Below are 18,094 nucleotides of genomic sequence, written 5' to 3'. Positions count from 1 at the left end.
CACACGGAAGCAACACATAAATCCATTAAAGGGACCATTTAAAAGTATCACTGTAATGATTCAGAAATACTGGTTTGATTCTGTTTAACTGACTGTGGAATTGTGGGGATCCACTTTTAAAACCACCTTAAATTCAATAATAAAACTAAAAACGAGCCGTACTTCTCATCAATAAAGCTGATTACTATAAGCTCACACACACACTTTTTCTAAACTCTCATGTTTTTATTATATTTTTATTACATTTATATTACATTTGTTTTATTATAAAATCATGCAAATTATGTTCAGAGCAAAACCAGAAATGCTCCCTGACTCAACACAGAAGTTCTTTTCATTTCAGGAAACTCGTTCTAATCTCTATATATAATATATAATAATAATATAACGAAGTATAACGTATAATCTTAAGACGTGTCTGCAATTTCACTGAACAAAAAGATACAAAAGTTGTGAAAAGTTGACGTGTCTCCGTTACTGGAGTTAAATTCTGGAATGATTCATTTAAAAACATCTCATTCTCTTTTGCTTTTTAAGAAAATGGTTTGTAAATTTGTTATTTTTGAAGCTTATAAGTGCGATTGATTATCTGTTAATGTTTCTTTGCTTTTCTGGAGGTCGGAAGCCAAAAAAAGAAAGTTAATATAGTTTATTCTTTTATAACCAGTTTTGCTTCTGCCTTTTCAGTCGTTGTTCAACACGTGATTATTGGTTTTGTGTGAAATGTTAACGCTATGCACAATGTTTTTAGTTTTTGCATTGTCATGATTGAATAAACTTCATTCATTCATTCATTCAATAAAACATTTATCTGATCGAGTCCCAGATGTTTTTCTGTGAATAAAAGTCGTTCAGATCTGAAAGTCCTGAGAAACTGAAGGAAACAGAAACGTCTAGTTCAGTAAAACAGAACAAACTTTATTAAACAACTTCCGGTTGACAAGAACAGTCCAAGTAGAAAAAGCTGAACATGTGACTCTTCCTTTATAAAAATACAAACTGAAAATCCACTGAGGAGTCCGTGGATGTGAGGCTGAAAACGCAGCATAAACCCCCAAACGCAGCGCTGCCCCCTGGAGGCCAGTCACGCCGTCTCCGTGGCGACGGTGGGCCGCCCCGTCGCCACGGAGACGGGCCGCCCCGGAGACGGCGGGCCGTCCGCCGCCAGCAGCATCAGTGGACGACGGAGTTGAGCGGCTCGGCCCGGATGTTCCCCAGGTCCAGCGTGGAGTCGGTTTCCTCATCGATCTCCCCGATGACGGCGCTGGAAAAATAAACACAAACAAACGTCACAAACTAAACACAAACATCACAAACTAAACACAAACATCACAAACTAAACACAAACATCACAAACTAAACACAAACATCACAAACTAAACACAAACATCACGTAAAAAACACTGCAGGTCATGTGTAGGTCATGTGACTATGTGTAGGTCATGTGTAGGTCATGTGTAGGTCATGTGTAGGTCATGTGTAGGTCATGTGTAGGTCATGTGACTATGTGTAGGTCATGTGTAGGTCATGTGTAGGTCATGTGACTATGTGTAGGTCATGTGACTATGTGTAGGTCATGTGACTATGTGTAGGTCATGTGACTATGTGTAGGTCATGTGACTATGTGTAGGTCATGTGTAGGTCATGTGTAGGTCATGTGACTATGTGTAGGTCATGTGACTATGTGTAGGTCATGTGACTATGTGTAGGTCATGTGTAGGTCATGTGACTATGTGTAGGTCATGTGACTATGTGTAGGTCATGTGACTATGTGTAGGTCATGTGTAGGTCATGTGACTATGTGTAGGTCATGTGTAGGTCATGTGTAGGTCATGTGACTATATGTAGGTCATGTGTAGGTCATGTGACTATGTGTAGGTCATGTGTAGGTCATGTGTAGGTCATGTGTAGGTCATGTGACTATGTGTAGGTCATGTGACTATGTGTAGGTCATATGTAGGTCATGTGACTATGAGTAGGTCATATGTAGGTCATGTGTAGGTCATGTGACTATGTGTAGGTCATGTGACTATGTGTAGGTCATGTGACTATGTGTAGGTCATGTGTAGGTCATGTGACTATGTGTAGGTCATGTGTGGGTCATGTGACTATGTGTAGGTCATGTGTAGGTCATGTGTAGGTCATGTGACTATGTGTAGGTCATGTGACTATGTGTAGGTCATGTGTAGGTCATGTGTAGGTCATGTGACTATGTGTAGGTCATATGTAGGTCATGTGACTATATGTAGGTCATGTGACTATGTGTAGGTCATGTGACTATGTGTAGGTCATGTGTAGGTCATGTGACTATATGTAGGTCATGTGACTATGAGTAGGTCATGTGTAGGTCATGTGACTATATGTAGGTCATGTGACTATGTGTAGGTCATGTGACTATGAGTAGGTAATGTGTAGGTCATGTGACTATGTGTAGGTCATGTGAAGGTCATGTGAAGGTCATGTGAAGGTCATGTGTAGGTCATGTGTAGGTCATGTGACTATGAGTAGGTCATGTGTAGGTCATGTGACTATGTGTAGGTCATGTGTAGGTCATGTGACTATGTGTAGGTCATGTGTAGGTCATGTGTAGGTCATGTGTAGGTCATGTGACTATGTGTAGGTCATGTGACTATGTGTAGGTCATATGTAGGTCATGTGACTATGAGTAGGTCATATGTAGGTCATGTGTAGGTCATGTGACTATGTGTAGGTCATGTGACTATGTGTAGGTCATGTGTAGGTCATGTGACTATGTGTAGGTCATGTGACTATGTGTAGGTCATGTGTAGGTCATGTGTAGGTCATGTGACTATGTGTAGGTCATGTGACTATGTGTAGGTCATGTGACTATGTGTAGGTCATGTGTAGGTCATGTGACTATGTGTAGGTCATGTGACTATGTGTAGGTCATGTGTAGGTCATGTGTAGGTCATGTGTAGGTCATGTGACTATGTGTAGGTCATATGTAGGTCATGTGACTATGTGTAGGTCATGTGACTATGAGTAGGTCATGTGTAGGTCATGTGACTATATGTAGGTCATGTGACTATATGTAGGTCATGTGACTATGAGTAGGTCATGTGTAGGTCATGTGACTATATGTAGGTCATGTGACTATGAGTAGGTCATGTGTAGGTCATGTGACTATATGTAGGTCATGTGACTATGTGTAGGTCATGTGACTATGTGTAGGTCATGTGACTATGAGTAGGTCATGTGTAGGTCATGTGAAGGTCATGTGTAGGTCATGTGACTATGAGTAGGTCATGTGTAGGTCATGTGACTATGTGTAGGTCATGTGTAGGTCATGTGTAGGTCATGTGTAGGTCATGTGACTATGTGTAGGTCATGTGACTATATGTAGGTCATGTGACTATGTGTAGGTCATGTGACTATGAGTAGGTCATGTGTAGGTCATGTGAAGGTCATGTGTAGGTCATGTGACTATGAGTAGGTCATGTGTAGGTCATGTGACTATGTGTAGGTCATGTGTAGGTCATGTGTAGGTCATGTGTAGGTCATGTGACTATGTGTAGGTCATGTGACTATGTGTAGGTCATGTGACTATGTGTAGGTCATGTGACTATGAGTAGGTCATGTGTAGGTCATGTGACTATGTGTAGGTCATGTGTAGGTCATGTGTAGGTCATGTGTAGGTCATGTGACTATGTGTAGGTCATGTGACTATGTGTAGGTCATGTGACTATGGCTACGTTCACACTGCAGTTCCCAAGTGACCCAAATCCGATTTTTTGCTCATATGTGACTCAGATCCGATTTGTTTATGACAGTGTGAACAGCATAAATCACATGGAATCTGATCTTTTCAAATCAGATTCAGGTCGCTTCCATATGTGGTTCTAAATCGGATACAGGTCTGATGTTTTACAATGCGACCTCAGTGTGAACAGGTAGGTCGGAATTAATGCGACTTTGACGTCACACGCAGAGCCCCGAGCCGCGGGGAGAGACGGGAGAGACACGGGAGACGGCGGGGTCCCTCCGGGCCGCCTCCGCCTCTCCTCCCCCCCTCCCCACCGCTCACCTCTTTTTCACCTACAACCTCAGATCAGACGAGACAACCCGCTGAATTTAAGCATATTACTAAATAAAGAAGCTAAGGATTCAAATCAGCGAAGCGGTCGTGGTCGCATCACCTGCCCGTTTTACACGAGCTGGACCGTGTGTTAGGTGATAAACCAGCTGAACGCCGGAGAGCAGAGCTGACACTCCGGGGAGCGGAGCTAGAGCCCTGCTATAGCGGGACTGTTTTCTTCATCCCGCTCCCGCTGCATTTCTGACCATTACCGCCCGCAGCCGCAACGTGCGTGTAACTCCCGCCCGCGCCCGCAGTGTTTTCATCCGCTCCCGCAAAACTCTGAGAATTCATGCCCGCATAATGATAGAGATGCAAGAGAAACGTCCTTGACAAATCTATCTGATTTAATGTTAACATGATAATTGTGGAGCTTGATGGATAATTGGCAGTTCAGGCACCTGTTGGATGCAAATCCATCAGTCATCATCCCACGCCTCTGCGCATGCGGGTCAGTTCTGGGCCGCGATGCGTTCACACTCGAGTCGGATATAGGACACATTTTAAAAGATAATGTGAACAGCCACACAAAAAAAATCGGAATTGGGACAAAATCGGAATTGAGCATTAAGGACTGCAGTGTGAACGTAGCCTATGTGTAGGTCATGTGTAGGTCATGTGACTATGTGTAGGTCATGTGTAGGTCATGTGTAGGTCATGTGACTATGTGTAGGTCATGTGTAGGTCATGTGTAGGTCATGTGACTATGTGTAGGTCATGTGACTATGTGTAGGTCATGTGTAGGTCATGTGTAGGTCATGTGACTATGTGTATGTCATGTGTAGGTCATGTGTAGGTCATGTGTAGGTCATGTGTAGGTCATGTGACTATGTGTAGGTCATGTGTAGGTCATGTGACTATGTGTAGGTCATGTGACTATGTGTATGTCATGTGTAGGTCATGTGTAGGTCATGTGTAGGTCATGTGACTATGTGTAGGTCATGTGTAGGTCATGTGTAGGTCATGTGACTATGTGTATGTCATGTGTAGGTCATGTGTAGGTCATGTGTAGGTCATGTGTAGGTCATGTGACTATGTGTAGGTCATGTGTAGGTCATGTGACTATGTGTAGGTCATGTGACTATGTGTATGTCATGTGTAGGTCATGTGTAGGTCATGTGTAGGTCATGTGTAGGTCATGTGTAGGTCATGTGTAGGTCATGTGACTATGTGTAGGTCATGTGTAGGTCATGTGACTATGTGTAGGTCATGTGACTATGTGTAGGTCATGTGACTATGTGTAGGTCATGTGACTATGTGTAGGTCATGTGACTATGTGTAGGTCATGTGACTATGTGTAGGTCATGTGACTATGTGTAGGTCATGTGACTATGTGTAGGTCATGTGTGGGTCATGTGTAGGTCATGTGACTATGTGTAGGTCATGTGTAGGTCATGTGACTATGTGTGGGTCATGTGACTATGTGTAGGTCATGTGTAGGTCATGTGCAGGTCATGTGACTATGTGTAGGTCATGTGACTATGTGTAGGTCATGTGACTATGTGTAGGTCATGTGACTATGTGTAGGTCATGTGACTATGTGTAGGTCATGTGACTATGTGTAGGTCATGTGACTATGTGTAGGTCATGTGACTATGTGTAGGTCATGTGTGGGTCATGTGTAGGTCATGTGACTATGTGTAGGTCATGTGTAGGTCATGTGACTATGTGTGGGTCATGTGACTATGTGTAGGTCATGTGACTATGTGTAGGTCATGTGACTATGTGTAGGTCATGTGACTATGTGTAGGTCATGTGTAGGTCATGTGCAGGTCATGTGACTATGTGTAGGTCATGTGACTATGTGTAGGTCATGTGACTATGTGTAGGTCATGTGACTATGTGTAGGTCATGTGACTATGTGTAGGTCATGTGTAGGTCATGTGACTATGTGCAGGTCATGTGACTATGTGTAGGTCATGTGACTATGTGTAGGTCATGTGTAGGTCATGTGACTATGTGCAGGTCATGTGACTATGTGTAGGTCATGTGACTATGTGTAGGTCATGTGTAGGTCATGTGACTATGTGTAGGTCATGGGACTATGTGTAGGTCATGTGACTATGTGTAGGTCATGTGACTATGTGTAGGTCATGTGTGGGTCATGTGTAGGTCATGTGACTATGTGTAGGTCATGTGTAGGTCATGTGACTATGTGTGGGTCATGTGACTATGTGTAGGTCATGTGTAGGTCATGTGCAGGTCATGTGACTATGTGTAGGTCATGTGACTATGTGTAGGTCATGTGACTATGTGTAGGTCATGTGACTATGTGTAGGTCATGTGACTATGTGTAGGTCATGTGACTATGTGTAGGTCATGTGACTATGTGTAGGTCATGTGTGGGTCATGTGTAGGTCATGTGACTATGTGTAGGTCATGTGTAGGTCATGTGACTATGTGTGGGTCATGTGACTATGTGTAGGTCATGTGACTATGTGTAGGTCATGTGACTATGTGTAGGTCATGTGACTATGTGTAGGTCATGTGTAGGTCATGTGCAGGTCATGTGACTATGTGTAGGTCATGTGACTATGTGTAGGTCATGTGACTATGTGTAGGTCATGTGACTATGTGTAGGTCATGTGACTATGTGTAGGTCATGTGTAGGTCATGTGACTATGTGCAGGTCATGTGACTATGTGTAGGTCATGTGACTATGTGTAGGTCATGTGTAGGTCATGTGACTATGTGCAGGTCATGTGACTATGTGTAGGTCATGTGACTATGTGTAGGTCATGTGTAGGTCATGTGACTATGTGTAGGTCATGGGACTATGTGTAGGTCATGTGACTATGTGTAGGTCATGTGACTATGTGTAGGTCATGTGACTATGTGTAGGTCATGTGACTATGTGTAGGTCATGTGACTATGTGTAGGTCATGTGTAGGTCATTTGACTATGTGTAGGTCATGTGACTATGTGTAGGTCATGTGACTATGTGTAGGTCATGTGTAGGTCATGTGTAGGTCATGTGACTATGTGTAGGTCATGTGACTATGTGTAGGTCATGTGTAGGTCATGTGACTATGTGTAGGTCATGTGACTATGTGTAGGTCATGTGACTATGTGTAGGTCATGTGACTATGTGTAGGTCATGTGTAGGTCATGTGCAGGTCATGTGACTATGTGTAGGTCATGTGACTATGTGTAGGTCATGTGACTATGTGTAGGTCATGTGTAGGTCATGTGACTATGTGCAGGTCATGTGACTATGTGTAGGTCATGTGACTATGTGTAGGTCATGTGTAGGTCATGTGTGGGTCATGTGACTATGTGTAGGTCATGTGTAGGTCATGTGTAGGTCATGTGACTATGTGTAGGTCATGTGTAGGTCATGTGTAGGTCATGTGTAGGTCATGTGACTATGTGTAGGTCATGTGTAGGTCATGTGACTATGTGCAGGTCATGTGACTATGTGTAGGTCATGTGACTATGTGTAGGTCATGTGTAGGTCATGTGTAGGTCATGTGTGGGTCATGTGACTATGTGTAGGTCATGTGACTATGTGTAGGTCATGTGACTATGTGTAGGTCATGTGTAGGTCATGTGTAGGTCATGTGACTATGTGTAGGTCATGTGACTATGTGTAGGTCATGTGACTATGTGTAGGTCATGTGACTATGTGTAGGTCATGTGACTATGTGTAGGTCATGTGACTATGTGTAGGTCATGTGACTATGTGTAGGTCGTGTGACTATGTGTAGGTCATGTGACTATGTGTAGGTCATGTGTAGGTCATGTGTAGGTCATGTGACTATGTGTAGGTCATGTGACTATGTGCAGGTCATGTGTAGGTCATGTGACTATGTGTAGGTCATGTGCAGGTCATGTGACTATGTGTAGGTCATGTGTAGGTCATGTGACTATGTGCAGGTCATGTGACTATGTGTAGGTCATGTGACTATGTGTAGGTCATGTGTAGGTCATGTGTAGGTCATGTGCAGGTCATGTGACTATGTGTAGGTCATGTGACTATGTGTAGGTCATGTGACTATGTGTAGGTCATGTGCAGGTCATGTGACTATGTGTAGGTCATGTGTAGGTCATGTGACTATGTGCAGGTCATGTGACTATGTGTAGGTCATGTGACTATGAGTAGGTCATGTGTAGGTCATGTGACTATATGTAGGTCATGTGACTATGTGTAGGTCATGTGACTATGTGTAGGTCATGTGTAGGTCATGTGTGGGTCATGTGACTATGTGTAGGTCATGTGACTATGTGTAGGTCGTGTGACTATGTGTAGGTCATGTGACTATGTGTAGGTCATGTGTAGGTCATGTGACTATGTGTAGGTCATGTGTAGGTCATGTGTAGGTCATGTGCAGGTCATGTGACTATGTGTAGGTCATGTGACTATGTGTAGGTCATGTGTAGGTCATGTGTAGGTCATGTGCAGGTCATGTGACTATGTGCAGGTCATGTGACTATGTGTAGGTCATGTGACTATGTGTAGGTCATGTGTAGGTCATGTGTAGGTCATGTGTGGGTCATGTGACTATGTGTAGGTCATGTGTAGGTCATGTGTAGGTCATGTGTGGGTCATGTGACTATGTGTAGGTCATGTGACTATGTGTAGGTCATGTGTAGGTCATGTGACTATGTGTAGGTCATGTGTGGGTCATGTGACTATGTGTAGGTCATGTGACTATGTGTAGGTCATGTGTGGGTCATGTGACTATGTGTAGGTCATGTGACTATGTGCAGGTCATGTGTAGGTCATGTGACTATGTGTAGGTCACTCACACGTTGTCTCCTCTAACGATGTACAGTCCCAGCACCACCTGCTCCACCCCCTGGTCATGTGACTATGTGCAGGTCATGTGTAGGTCATGTGACTATGTGTAGGTCATGTGACTATGTGCAGGTCATGTGACTATGTGTAGGTCATGTGACTATGTGTAGGTCATGTGACTATGTGCAGGTCATGTGACTATGTGTAGGTCATGTGTAGGTCATGTGACTATGTGTAGGTCATGTGACTATGTGTAGGTCATGTGACTATGTGCAGGTCATGTGACTATGTGCAGGTCATGTGACTATGTGTAGGTCATGTGACTATGTGTAGGTCATGTGTAGGTCATGTGACTATGTGTAGGTCATGTGACTATGTGAAGGTCATGTGACTATGTGTAGGTCATGTGACTATGTGCAGGTCATGTGACTATGTGCAGGTCATGTGACTATGTGTAGGTCATGTGACTATGTGTAGGTCATGTGTAGGTCATGTGACTATGTGAAGGTCATGTGACTATGTGTAGGTCATGTGACTATGTGCAGGTACTCACACGTTGTCTCCTCTAACGATGTACAGTCCCAGCACCACCTGCTCCACCCCCTGGTCATGTGACTATGTGCAGGTCATGTGACTATGTGTAGGTCATGTGACTATGTGTAGGTCATGTGTAGGTCATGTGTAGGTCATGTGACTATGTGTAGGTCATGTGTAGGTCATGTGACTATGTGTAGGTCATGTGACTATGTGTAGGTCATGTGTAGGTCATGTGACTATGTGTAGGTCATGTGTAGGTCATGTGTAGGTCATGTGACTATGTGTGGGTCATGTGTAGGTCATGTGTAGGTCATGTGACTATGTGTAGGTCATGTGTAGGTCATGTGTAGGTCATGTGACTATGTGTAGGTCATGTGTAGGTCATGTGACTATGTGTAGGTCATGTGTAGGTCATGTGACTATGTGTAGGTCATGTGACTATGTGTAGGTCATGTGACTATGTGTAGGTCATGTGACTATGTGTAGGTCATGTGACTATGTGTAGGTCATGTGACTATGTGTAGGTCATGTGACTATGTGTAGGTCATGTGACTATGTGTAGGTCATGTGACTATGTGTAGGTCATGTGACTATGTGTAGGTCATGTGTAGGTCATGTGTAGGTCATGTGACTATGTGTAGGTCATGTGTAGGTCATGTGTAGGTCATGTGACTATGTGCAGGTCATGTGTAGGTCATGTGACTATGTGTAGGTCATGTGTAGGTCATGTGTAGGTCATGTGACTATGTGCAGGTACTCACACGTTGTCTCCTCTAACGATGTACAGTCCCAGCACCACCTGCTCCACCCCCTGGTCATGTGACTATGTGTAGGTCATGTGTAGGTCATGTGACTATGTGTAGGTCGTGTGACTATGTGCAGGTACTCACACGTTGTCTCCTCTAACGATGTACAGTCCCAGCACCACCTGCTCCACCCCCTGGTCATGTGTAGGTCATGTGTAGGTCATGTGACTATGTGTAGGTCATGTGACTATGTGTAGGTCGTGTGACTATGTGCAGGTCATGTGTAGGTCATGTGACTATGTGTAGGTCATGTGTAGGTCATGTGACTATGTGTAGGTCATGTGAAGGTCATGTGTAGGTCATGTGACTATGTGTAGGTCATGTGACTATGTGTAGGTCATGTGACTATGTGCAGGTACTCACACGTTGTCTCCTCTAACGATGTACAGTCCCAGCACCACCTGCTCCACCCCCTGGTCATGTGACTATGTGTAGGTCATGTGTAGGTCATGTGACTATGTGTAGGTCATGTGTAGGTCATGTGTAGGTCATGTGACTATGTGCAGGTCATGTGTAGGTCATGTGTAGGTCATGTGACTATGTGCAGGTCACTCACACGTTGTCTCCTCTAACGATGTACAGTCCCAGCACCACCTGCTCCACCCCCTGGTCATGTGACTATGTGTAGGTCATGTGTAGGTCATGTGACTATGTGTAGGTCATGTGTAGGTCATGTGTAGGTCATGTGACTATGTGTAGGTCATGTGACTATGTGCAGGTACTCACACGTTGTCTCCTCTAACGATGTACAGTCCCAGCACCACCTGCTCCACCCCCTGGTCATGTGACTATGTGTAGGTCATGTGTAGGTCATGTGACTATGTGTAGGTCATGTGTAGGTCATGTGTAGGTCATGTGACTATGTGTAGGTCATGTGACTATGTGCAGGTACTCACACGTTGTCTCCTCTAACGATGTACAGTCCCAGCACCACCTGCTCCACCCCCTGGCTGGAACTGAACACTCTCTCGTGACTCTCGTCCAGGATCAGGTTGATGGTCTGGTCGAAGCCCTTCAGGGTTCCCTGTTAATAACAATAGAACATTTATTAACCTTTATTAAGTCTTTATTATCATTATAATGTGGTCTGGTCGAAGCCCTTCAGGGTTCCCTGGAGAAAAGAAGAGCCTTTATTATCCTTTATTAGCCTTAATATCCTTTATTAAGCCTTTATTATCCTTTATTACCATGTATTATCCTTTATTAAGCCTTTATTATTCTTTATTAAGCCTTTATAATCCTTTATTAAGCCTCTATTATCCTTTATTATCCTTTATTGTCCTTTAGTAAGCCTTTATTATCCTTTATTAGCCTTTATTATCCTTTATTATCATTATAATGTGGTCTGGTCGAAGCCCTTCAGGGTTCCCTGGAGAAAATAATTATTATATTATTATCCTTTATTAGCCTTTATTATCCTTTATTAAGCCTTTATTACCATGTATTATCCTTTATTAAGCCTCTATTATCCTTTATTAGCCTTTATTATCCTTTATTGTCCTTTAGTAAGCCTTTATTAGCCGTTATTAAGCCTTTATTATCCTTTATTAAGCCGTTATTATCCGGTAACCCTTTCTTTTACAGTACAGTAATAACCAGGTAATACCATGGTAATTACACTGTAATTACCTAGTAGTACCTTGTATTTACAAGGTAATTACATGGTAACTACCGGGTAATTTACCCAGTAAGTACTAGGTAATTATTATGTATTTTCTTGTACCATGTAATTATGTGTATTTACCGTGTAATTAAATGGTAAATACCTGGTTGTTTAAACTAAACATTACTAGGTAATTACAAACACATTAGATGGGAACTACGAGGGAAATTACAGGTATTTACTAGGTTAATATTGGTAACTACCAGTAAATTTACCATGTAATTACTCTGAAATTACATGAATTATTTCTAAGTAAGTACCAGGTAATTACTAAGTATTTTTCTGCAAACTAGCAGGAAATTATAACCTATATTTGAGGTAGTTAGCAGCTAATTACACTTCAATGACCATGTAGTTACCTTGTATTTACTATACATTTCATGGATAACTACCGGGTATTTACCCATTCATTATTGATTTATGTATTATCAATGGATTGGTGCATGAACCCCCGAGGGTGTAAATGACTCTATTGACCTTGTAATTAACCTGATAGTTACCATGTTTTACCTGGTAATCCAGGTACTTACCTTGTAGTTACTTGCCCAGTAATTCTATTTCCTAAGTATTTACCCAATAAGTACAGACATTTTTACCTGGTTTTACTCAGTAATTAAAGTGAAACTGGACTGTAAAAGAAAGCGTGTGTTGTTTCCAGAATAATACCTGGTACTTCCAGGTTTCCAGGAAACTGTATCTCTGGTTTTCCAGGAAACTGTATCTCTGGTTTCCAGGAAACTGTATCTCTGGTTTTCCAGGAAACTGTATCTCGGTTTTCCAGGAAACTGTATCTCGGTTTTCCAGGAAACTATCTCTGGTTTCCAGGAAACTGTATCTCTGGTTTCCAGGAAACTGTATCTCTGGTTTCCAGGAAACTGTATCTCGGTTTTCCAGGAAACTGTATCTCTGGTTTCCGGGAAACTGTATCTCTGGTTTTCGGGAAACTGTATCTCTGGTTTTCGGGAAACTGTATCTCTGGTTTTCCGGGAAACTGTATCTCTGGTTTTCCGGGAAACTGTATCTCTGGTTTCCAGGAAACTGTATCTCTGGTTTCCAGGAAACTGTATCTCTGGTTTCCAGGAAACTGTATCTCTGTTTTCCAGGAAACTGTATCTCTGGTTTCCAGGAAACTGTATCTCTGGTTTCCAGGAAACTGTATCTCAGGTTTCCAGGAAACTGTATCTCTGGTTTCCAGGAAACTGTATCTCTGGTTTCCAGGAAACTGTATCTCTGGTTTCCAGGAAACTGTATCTCGGTTTTCCAGGAAACTGTATCTCTGGTTTCCAGGAAACTGTATCTCGGTTTTCCAGGAAACTGTATCTCTGGTTTCCAGGAAACTGTATCTCTGGTTTCCAGGAAACTGTATCTCTGGTTTCCAGGAAACTGTATCTCAGGTTTCCAGGAAACTGTATCTCTGGTTTCCAGGAAACTGTATCTCTGGTTTCCAGGAAACTGTATCTCTGGTTTCCAGGAAACTGTATCTCTGGTTTCCAGGAAACTGTATCTCTGGTTTCCAGGAAACTGTATCTCTGGTTTCCAGGAAACTGTATCTCTGGTTTCCAGGAAACTGTATCTCTGGTTTCCAGGAAACTGTATCTCTGGTTTCCAGGAAACTGTATCTCAGGTTTCCAGGAAACTGTATCTCTGGTTTCCAGGAAACTGTATCTCAGGTTTCCAGGAAACTGTATCTCTGGTTTCCAGGAAACTGTATCTCTGGTTTCCAGGAAACTGTATCTCTGGTTTCCAGGAAACTGTATCTCTGGTTTCCAGGAAACTGTATCTCTGGTTTCCAGGAAACTGTATCTCTGGTTTCCAGGAAACTGTATCTCTGGTTTCCAGGAAACTGTATCTCTGGTTTCCAGGAAACTGTATCTCTGGTTTCCAGGAAACTGTATCTCTGGTTTCCAGGAAACTGTATCTCTGGTTTCCAGGAAACTGTATCTCTGGTTTCCAGGAAACTGTATCTCTGGTTTCCAGGAAACTGTATCTCTGGTTTCCAGGAAACTGTATCTCTGGTTTCCAGGAAACTGTATCTCTGGTTTCCAGGAAACTGTATCTCTGGTTTCCAGGAAACTGTATCTCTGGTTTCCAGGAAACTGTATCTCTGGTTTCCAGGAAACTGTATCTCAGGTTTCCAGGAAACTGTATCTCTGGTTTCCAGGAAACTGTATCTCAGGTTTCCAGGAAACTGTATCTCTGGTTTCCAGGAAACTGTATCTCTGGTTTCCAGGAAACTGTATCTCTGGTTTCCAGGAAACTGTATCTCTGGTTTCCAGGAAACTGTATCTCTGGTTTCCAGGAAACTGTATCTCTGGTTTCCAGGAAACTGTATCTCTGGTTTCCAGGAAACTGTATCTCTGGTTTCCAGGAAACTGTATCTCTGGTTTCCAGGAAACTGTATCTCTGGTTTCCAGGAAACTGTATCTCTGGTTTCCAGGAAACTGTATCTCTGGTTTCCAGGAAACTGTATCTCTGGTTTCCAGGAAACTGTATCTCTGGTTTCCAGGAAACTGTATCTCTGGTTTCCAGGAAACTGTATCTCTGGTTTCCAGGAAACTGTATCTCTGGTTTCCAGGAAACTGTATCTCTGGTTTCCAGGAGACCAACGACCTCACCGGGACGGTAGAACCTCAACCACTTCACCTCTTATATTTTAGGCTCTAATTTCATCCATTACTATAATAAGCCACCCCCCCCTCACCACTGCCCTAATAAACTGTGATTAACTGTGATTAACGGGTGATAAACGTCAAACACAGGAAGACACAACGCCGGCAGGAGAACCTGAACTCACCACGATCATCCTGCCGTCGGAGGTGACGATCGCCACGGTTCCTGGAAAACCAGTTAAAGGAAATAACACTCTGGAAAAATAACTAACTAATAAAACATTAACTAAAGCAACACTTCTGGAAAACTAACTAATAAAACATTATTAATAATAACCCCCTTAATCCACAGTTCCTGGAGACAGTCAAGGAAGTAACACTCTGGAAAACTAACTAATAAAACATTAACTAATAAAACATTAACTCATTATAACGACTAACGAATAGAACATTAACTAATAATAACCCCCTAAACCCACGGTTCCTGGAGACAGTCAAGGAAGTAACACTCTGGAACTAACTAATAAAACATTAACTAGTTATAACCTTTAACATTAACTCATTATAACGACTCACTAATAAAACATTAACTAGTTATAACCTTTAACATTAACTCATTATAACGACTCACTAATAAAACATTAACTAGTTATAACCTTTAACATTAACTCATTATAACGACTCACTAATAAAACATTAACTAGTTATAACCTTTAACATTAACTCATTATAATGACTAACTAATAAAACATTAACTAGTTATAACCTTTAACATTAACTCATTATAACGACTCACTAATAAAACATTAACTAGTTATAACCTTTAACATTAACTCATTATAATGACTAACTAATAAAACATTAACAACAAAAACGTCATCCATTCTGGATTCATTAAAAATCAACTGAAATATTACAAGCCTTTTATTATTTTAATATTGCTGATCATGGTTTACAGTTTAAGAAAACTCAAATATCCTATCTAAAAAAATTAGAATATTCTGGGAATCTTAATCTTAAACTGTAAACCATAATCAGCAATATTAAAATAATAAAAGGCTTGAAATATTTCAGTTGATTTGTAATGAATCCAGAATGTATGACATTTTTGTTTTTTTAATTGCATTACAGAAAATAAAGAACTTTATCACAATATTCTAATTTTCTGAACCAGTCCTGTGTTTAAGCAGCGTGCCCCAGTCCTACCTAGTTTATATATATATATAATAATAATACTGAGTTTTTCAGCCGGTCCAGTAGGATTTTACACGACTGTGTTGAAGCAGAACTGAGATCAGAATTACCAGGACTGAGTTCCCGTTTACACATAATAATAATAATAAAAATAATAATAATAATAATAATAACAGTAGTAATAATAGTAATAATAATAATAATAGTAGTAATAATAATACTAATAATAGTAATAATAATAATAATAGTAGTAATAATAATACTAATAATAGTAATAATAATAATAATAATAGTTTTTCAGCCGTTCCAGTAGGATTTTACACGACTGTGTTGAAGCAGAACTGAGATCAGAATTAGAGGACTGAGTTCCCGTTTCCACACAATAATAATAATAATAATAATAATAATAATAATATAATAATAATAATAATAATAATAATAATAATAATAATAATAGTAATAATAATAATAATAATAATACTTAGTTTTTCAGCCGTTCCAGTAGGATTTTACACGACTGTGTTGAAGCAGAACTGAGATCAGAATTACCAGGACTGAGTTCCCGTTTCCACACAATAATAATAATAATAATAATAATAATAATAATAATAATAATAATAATAATAATAATAATAATAATAATAATACTTAGTTTTTCAGCCGTTCCAGTAGGATTTTACACGACTGTGTTGAAGCAGAACTGAGATGAGAATTAGAGGACTGAGTTCCCGTTTACACATAATAATAATAATAATAATAATAATAATAATAATAATAATAATAATAATAATAATAATAATAATAGTAGTAATAATAATAATAATAGTAATAATAATAATGGGGGACTGAGTTCCCGTTTCCACGTATAAAAACGCTGGTGTTTTCCTGCGTTTTGTTCATTCGTTTACACGAAAATGAAGCTCAAAATCACCAAAAACCATCATTCCTGAAAACTCCGGTTAAATATTTTTTTGCTTGTAAACGGAGAGAAACGGACATTTAGGCTTCAGAACGTTAAACTTTATGAGACAGAAACGTCACCACAAACTCAATCTTAGAATATTTGTCTTATTTCTAGTTAAAATGTTTCATTTTTAATCAAAAAAATCTCATTACACTTAAAACAAGACTCATCACTGGAAACAAGTGAAGATTTACTTAAAACTGGTGAAAATGGTCAAATAATAAGTGATTTATCTGGTTTATCTTGTTTTAAGGGTTTAAAGCTTTATCAAATCAAATCAAACTTTATTTATAAAGCACCTTTCATACAAAAAACATAAACATAAAACGTCTAGACGTCTCCTCCTTATCTCTGGTTTTATCAGAAAGGTTTTATATCGGCCTCTAACTGCTCATGAGTGTTTAAGTTGTTGTTTTTAAAAGTGTTTTAATGATTTATTATTAGTTTAATTAAAGCTGTTTTTAGGGTTTAAGTGAGAAAACGTGAAAAAAGAGCAGAAAATGTGAAACATTTCTGAAAAATCCTGTTGGTTTTTAAAAGACACGTCTTTAACCCGAACTGTTTTATATTTAATAAATAATTAATCCAGTATAAAGCTTAAATATAAAAAGATTCTGTTCCATTAAGTTTCATTTAAACGCTCTGGAATATAATTATTATTTAAACATCCAGTGGGAGGAACTGCAGGTCTGAATATATAAATATATTTATATTCTACAGCCATTTCCTGTATTAATATTATTATTATTATTAAACATTTAAACATCTGCTTGAATTCAACGTTGTCGTTAGCTTCATGCTAAGCTAAAAGCTAAAAGCTCCATTCATCCGGACGGGATTAGCCCGTTAGCATGCTAAAAGCTCCATTCATCCGGACGGGATTAGCCCGTTAGCATGCTAAAAGCTAAAAGCTCCATTCATCCGGACGGGATTAGCCGTTAGCAGCGTTAGCAGGAAGGATACGGTTGATGTAGCTCTCCAGGGCGGTGGACATGCTGCCGGCTCCTCGGTGCTGCTGCTGGCGGAGATAAAGATGTTAATATAGATATAAATATAGATGTAAACGGAGACAGCTGGATGTGAAAGTTAACAGAGAAACACAGTTGATCAGGCTCGACCAGTCGGACCCCGATACACCGAGCGCGCATGCGCAGAGACGTCTAGCCGTCTCCTCCTCCTCCCATGGAGCTTTTTTTATTTTTTTTTTATTGAAAGACAAGATGCAACAGCACCATCCACCGCCAGGGGGAGACAAACACTCATCGGCGGAAAATCCGGACACAATGAAACAATGAACTACAGAATACATTAAAAAGAGACATAAACTTAAGGTCTTAACGGCCTTTGATTGGTGGAGAAACTAATGTTCTAATATAATGTTTGACCTCATTTTAGAAAATACAAAAAAGAGGCTTTTGATTAGTATACCGGGATTTATGAATAAACCATTTTGTCAAAAGTATAATAAGATTAATAATATAAAATTG

At 40.5% G+C, this 18,094-nt stretch overlaps 1 protein-coding gene across 1 annotated transcript; it reads right to left on the bottom strand.

Moving 5' to 3' along the window:
* Positions 1-897: 897 nt before the first annotated feature.
* On the bottom strand, positions 898-17,754 carry lsm8 (LSM8 homolog, U6 small nuclear RNA associated). The gene is made up of 4 exons (XM_061714227.1): positions 17,571-17,754; positions 14,635-14,675; positions 11,074-11,201; positions 898-1,264 (listed from the first exon to the last, which is right to left on the bottom strand). The coding sequence occupies exons 1-4, from the start codon at positions 17,599-17,601 to the stop codon at positions 1,174-1,176; spliced, it is 291 nt and encodes a 96-aa protein (XP_061570211.1). The 5' UTR covers positions 17,602-17,754; the 3' UTR covers positions 898-1,173.
* Between the last annotated feature and the right edge of the window lie 340 nt (positions 17,755-18,094).

This window comes from Cololabis saira, chromosome 23, assembly GCF_033807715.1.
Source record: "Cololabis saira isolate AMF1-May2022 chromosome 23, fColSai1.1, whole genome shotgun sequence".
In the NCBI taxonomy this organism is placed as follows: Eukaryota; Metazoa; Chordata; class Actinopteri; order Beloniformes; family Belonidae; genus Cololabis; species Cololabis saira.
Note: the sequence above shows the minus strand (reverse complement) of the source record. Positions and strands in the feature narration are given on the sequence as shown.

Bases quoted from the DNA above. Each gene is read 5' to 3' on its own strand.
- lsm8 (XM_061714227.1), bottom strand. From the start codon at position 17,601: ATGTCCACCGCCCTGGAGAGCTACATCAACC. The intron at 11,202-14,634 runs GTGAGTTCAGGT...TGTTATTAACAG, and splicing joins CCGACGGCAGGATGATCGTG to GGAACCCTGAAGGGCTTCGA. The intron at 1,265-11,073 runs GTGAGTACCTGC...TTATTTTTCCAG, and splicing joins ATCGTTAGAGGAGACAACGT to CGCCGTCATCGGGGAGATCG.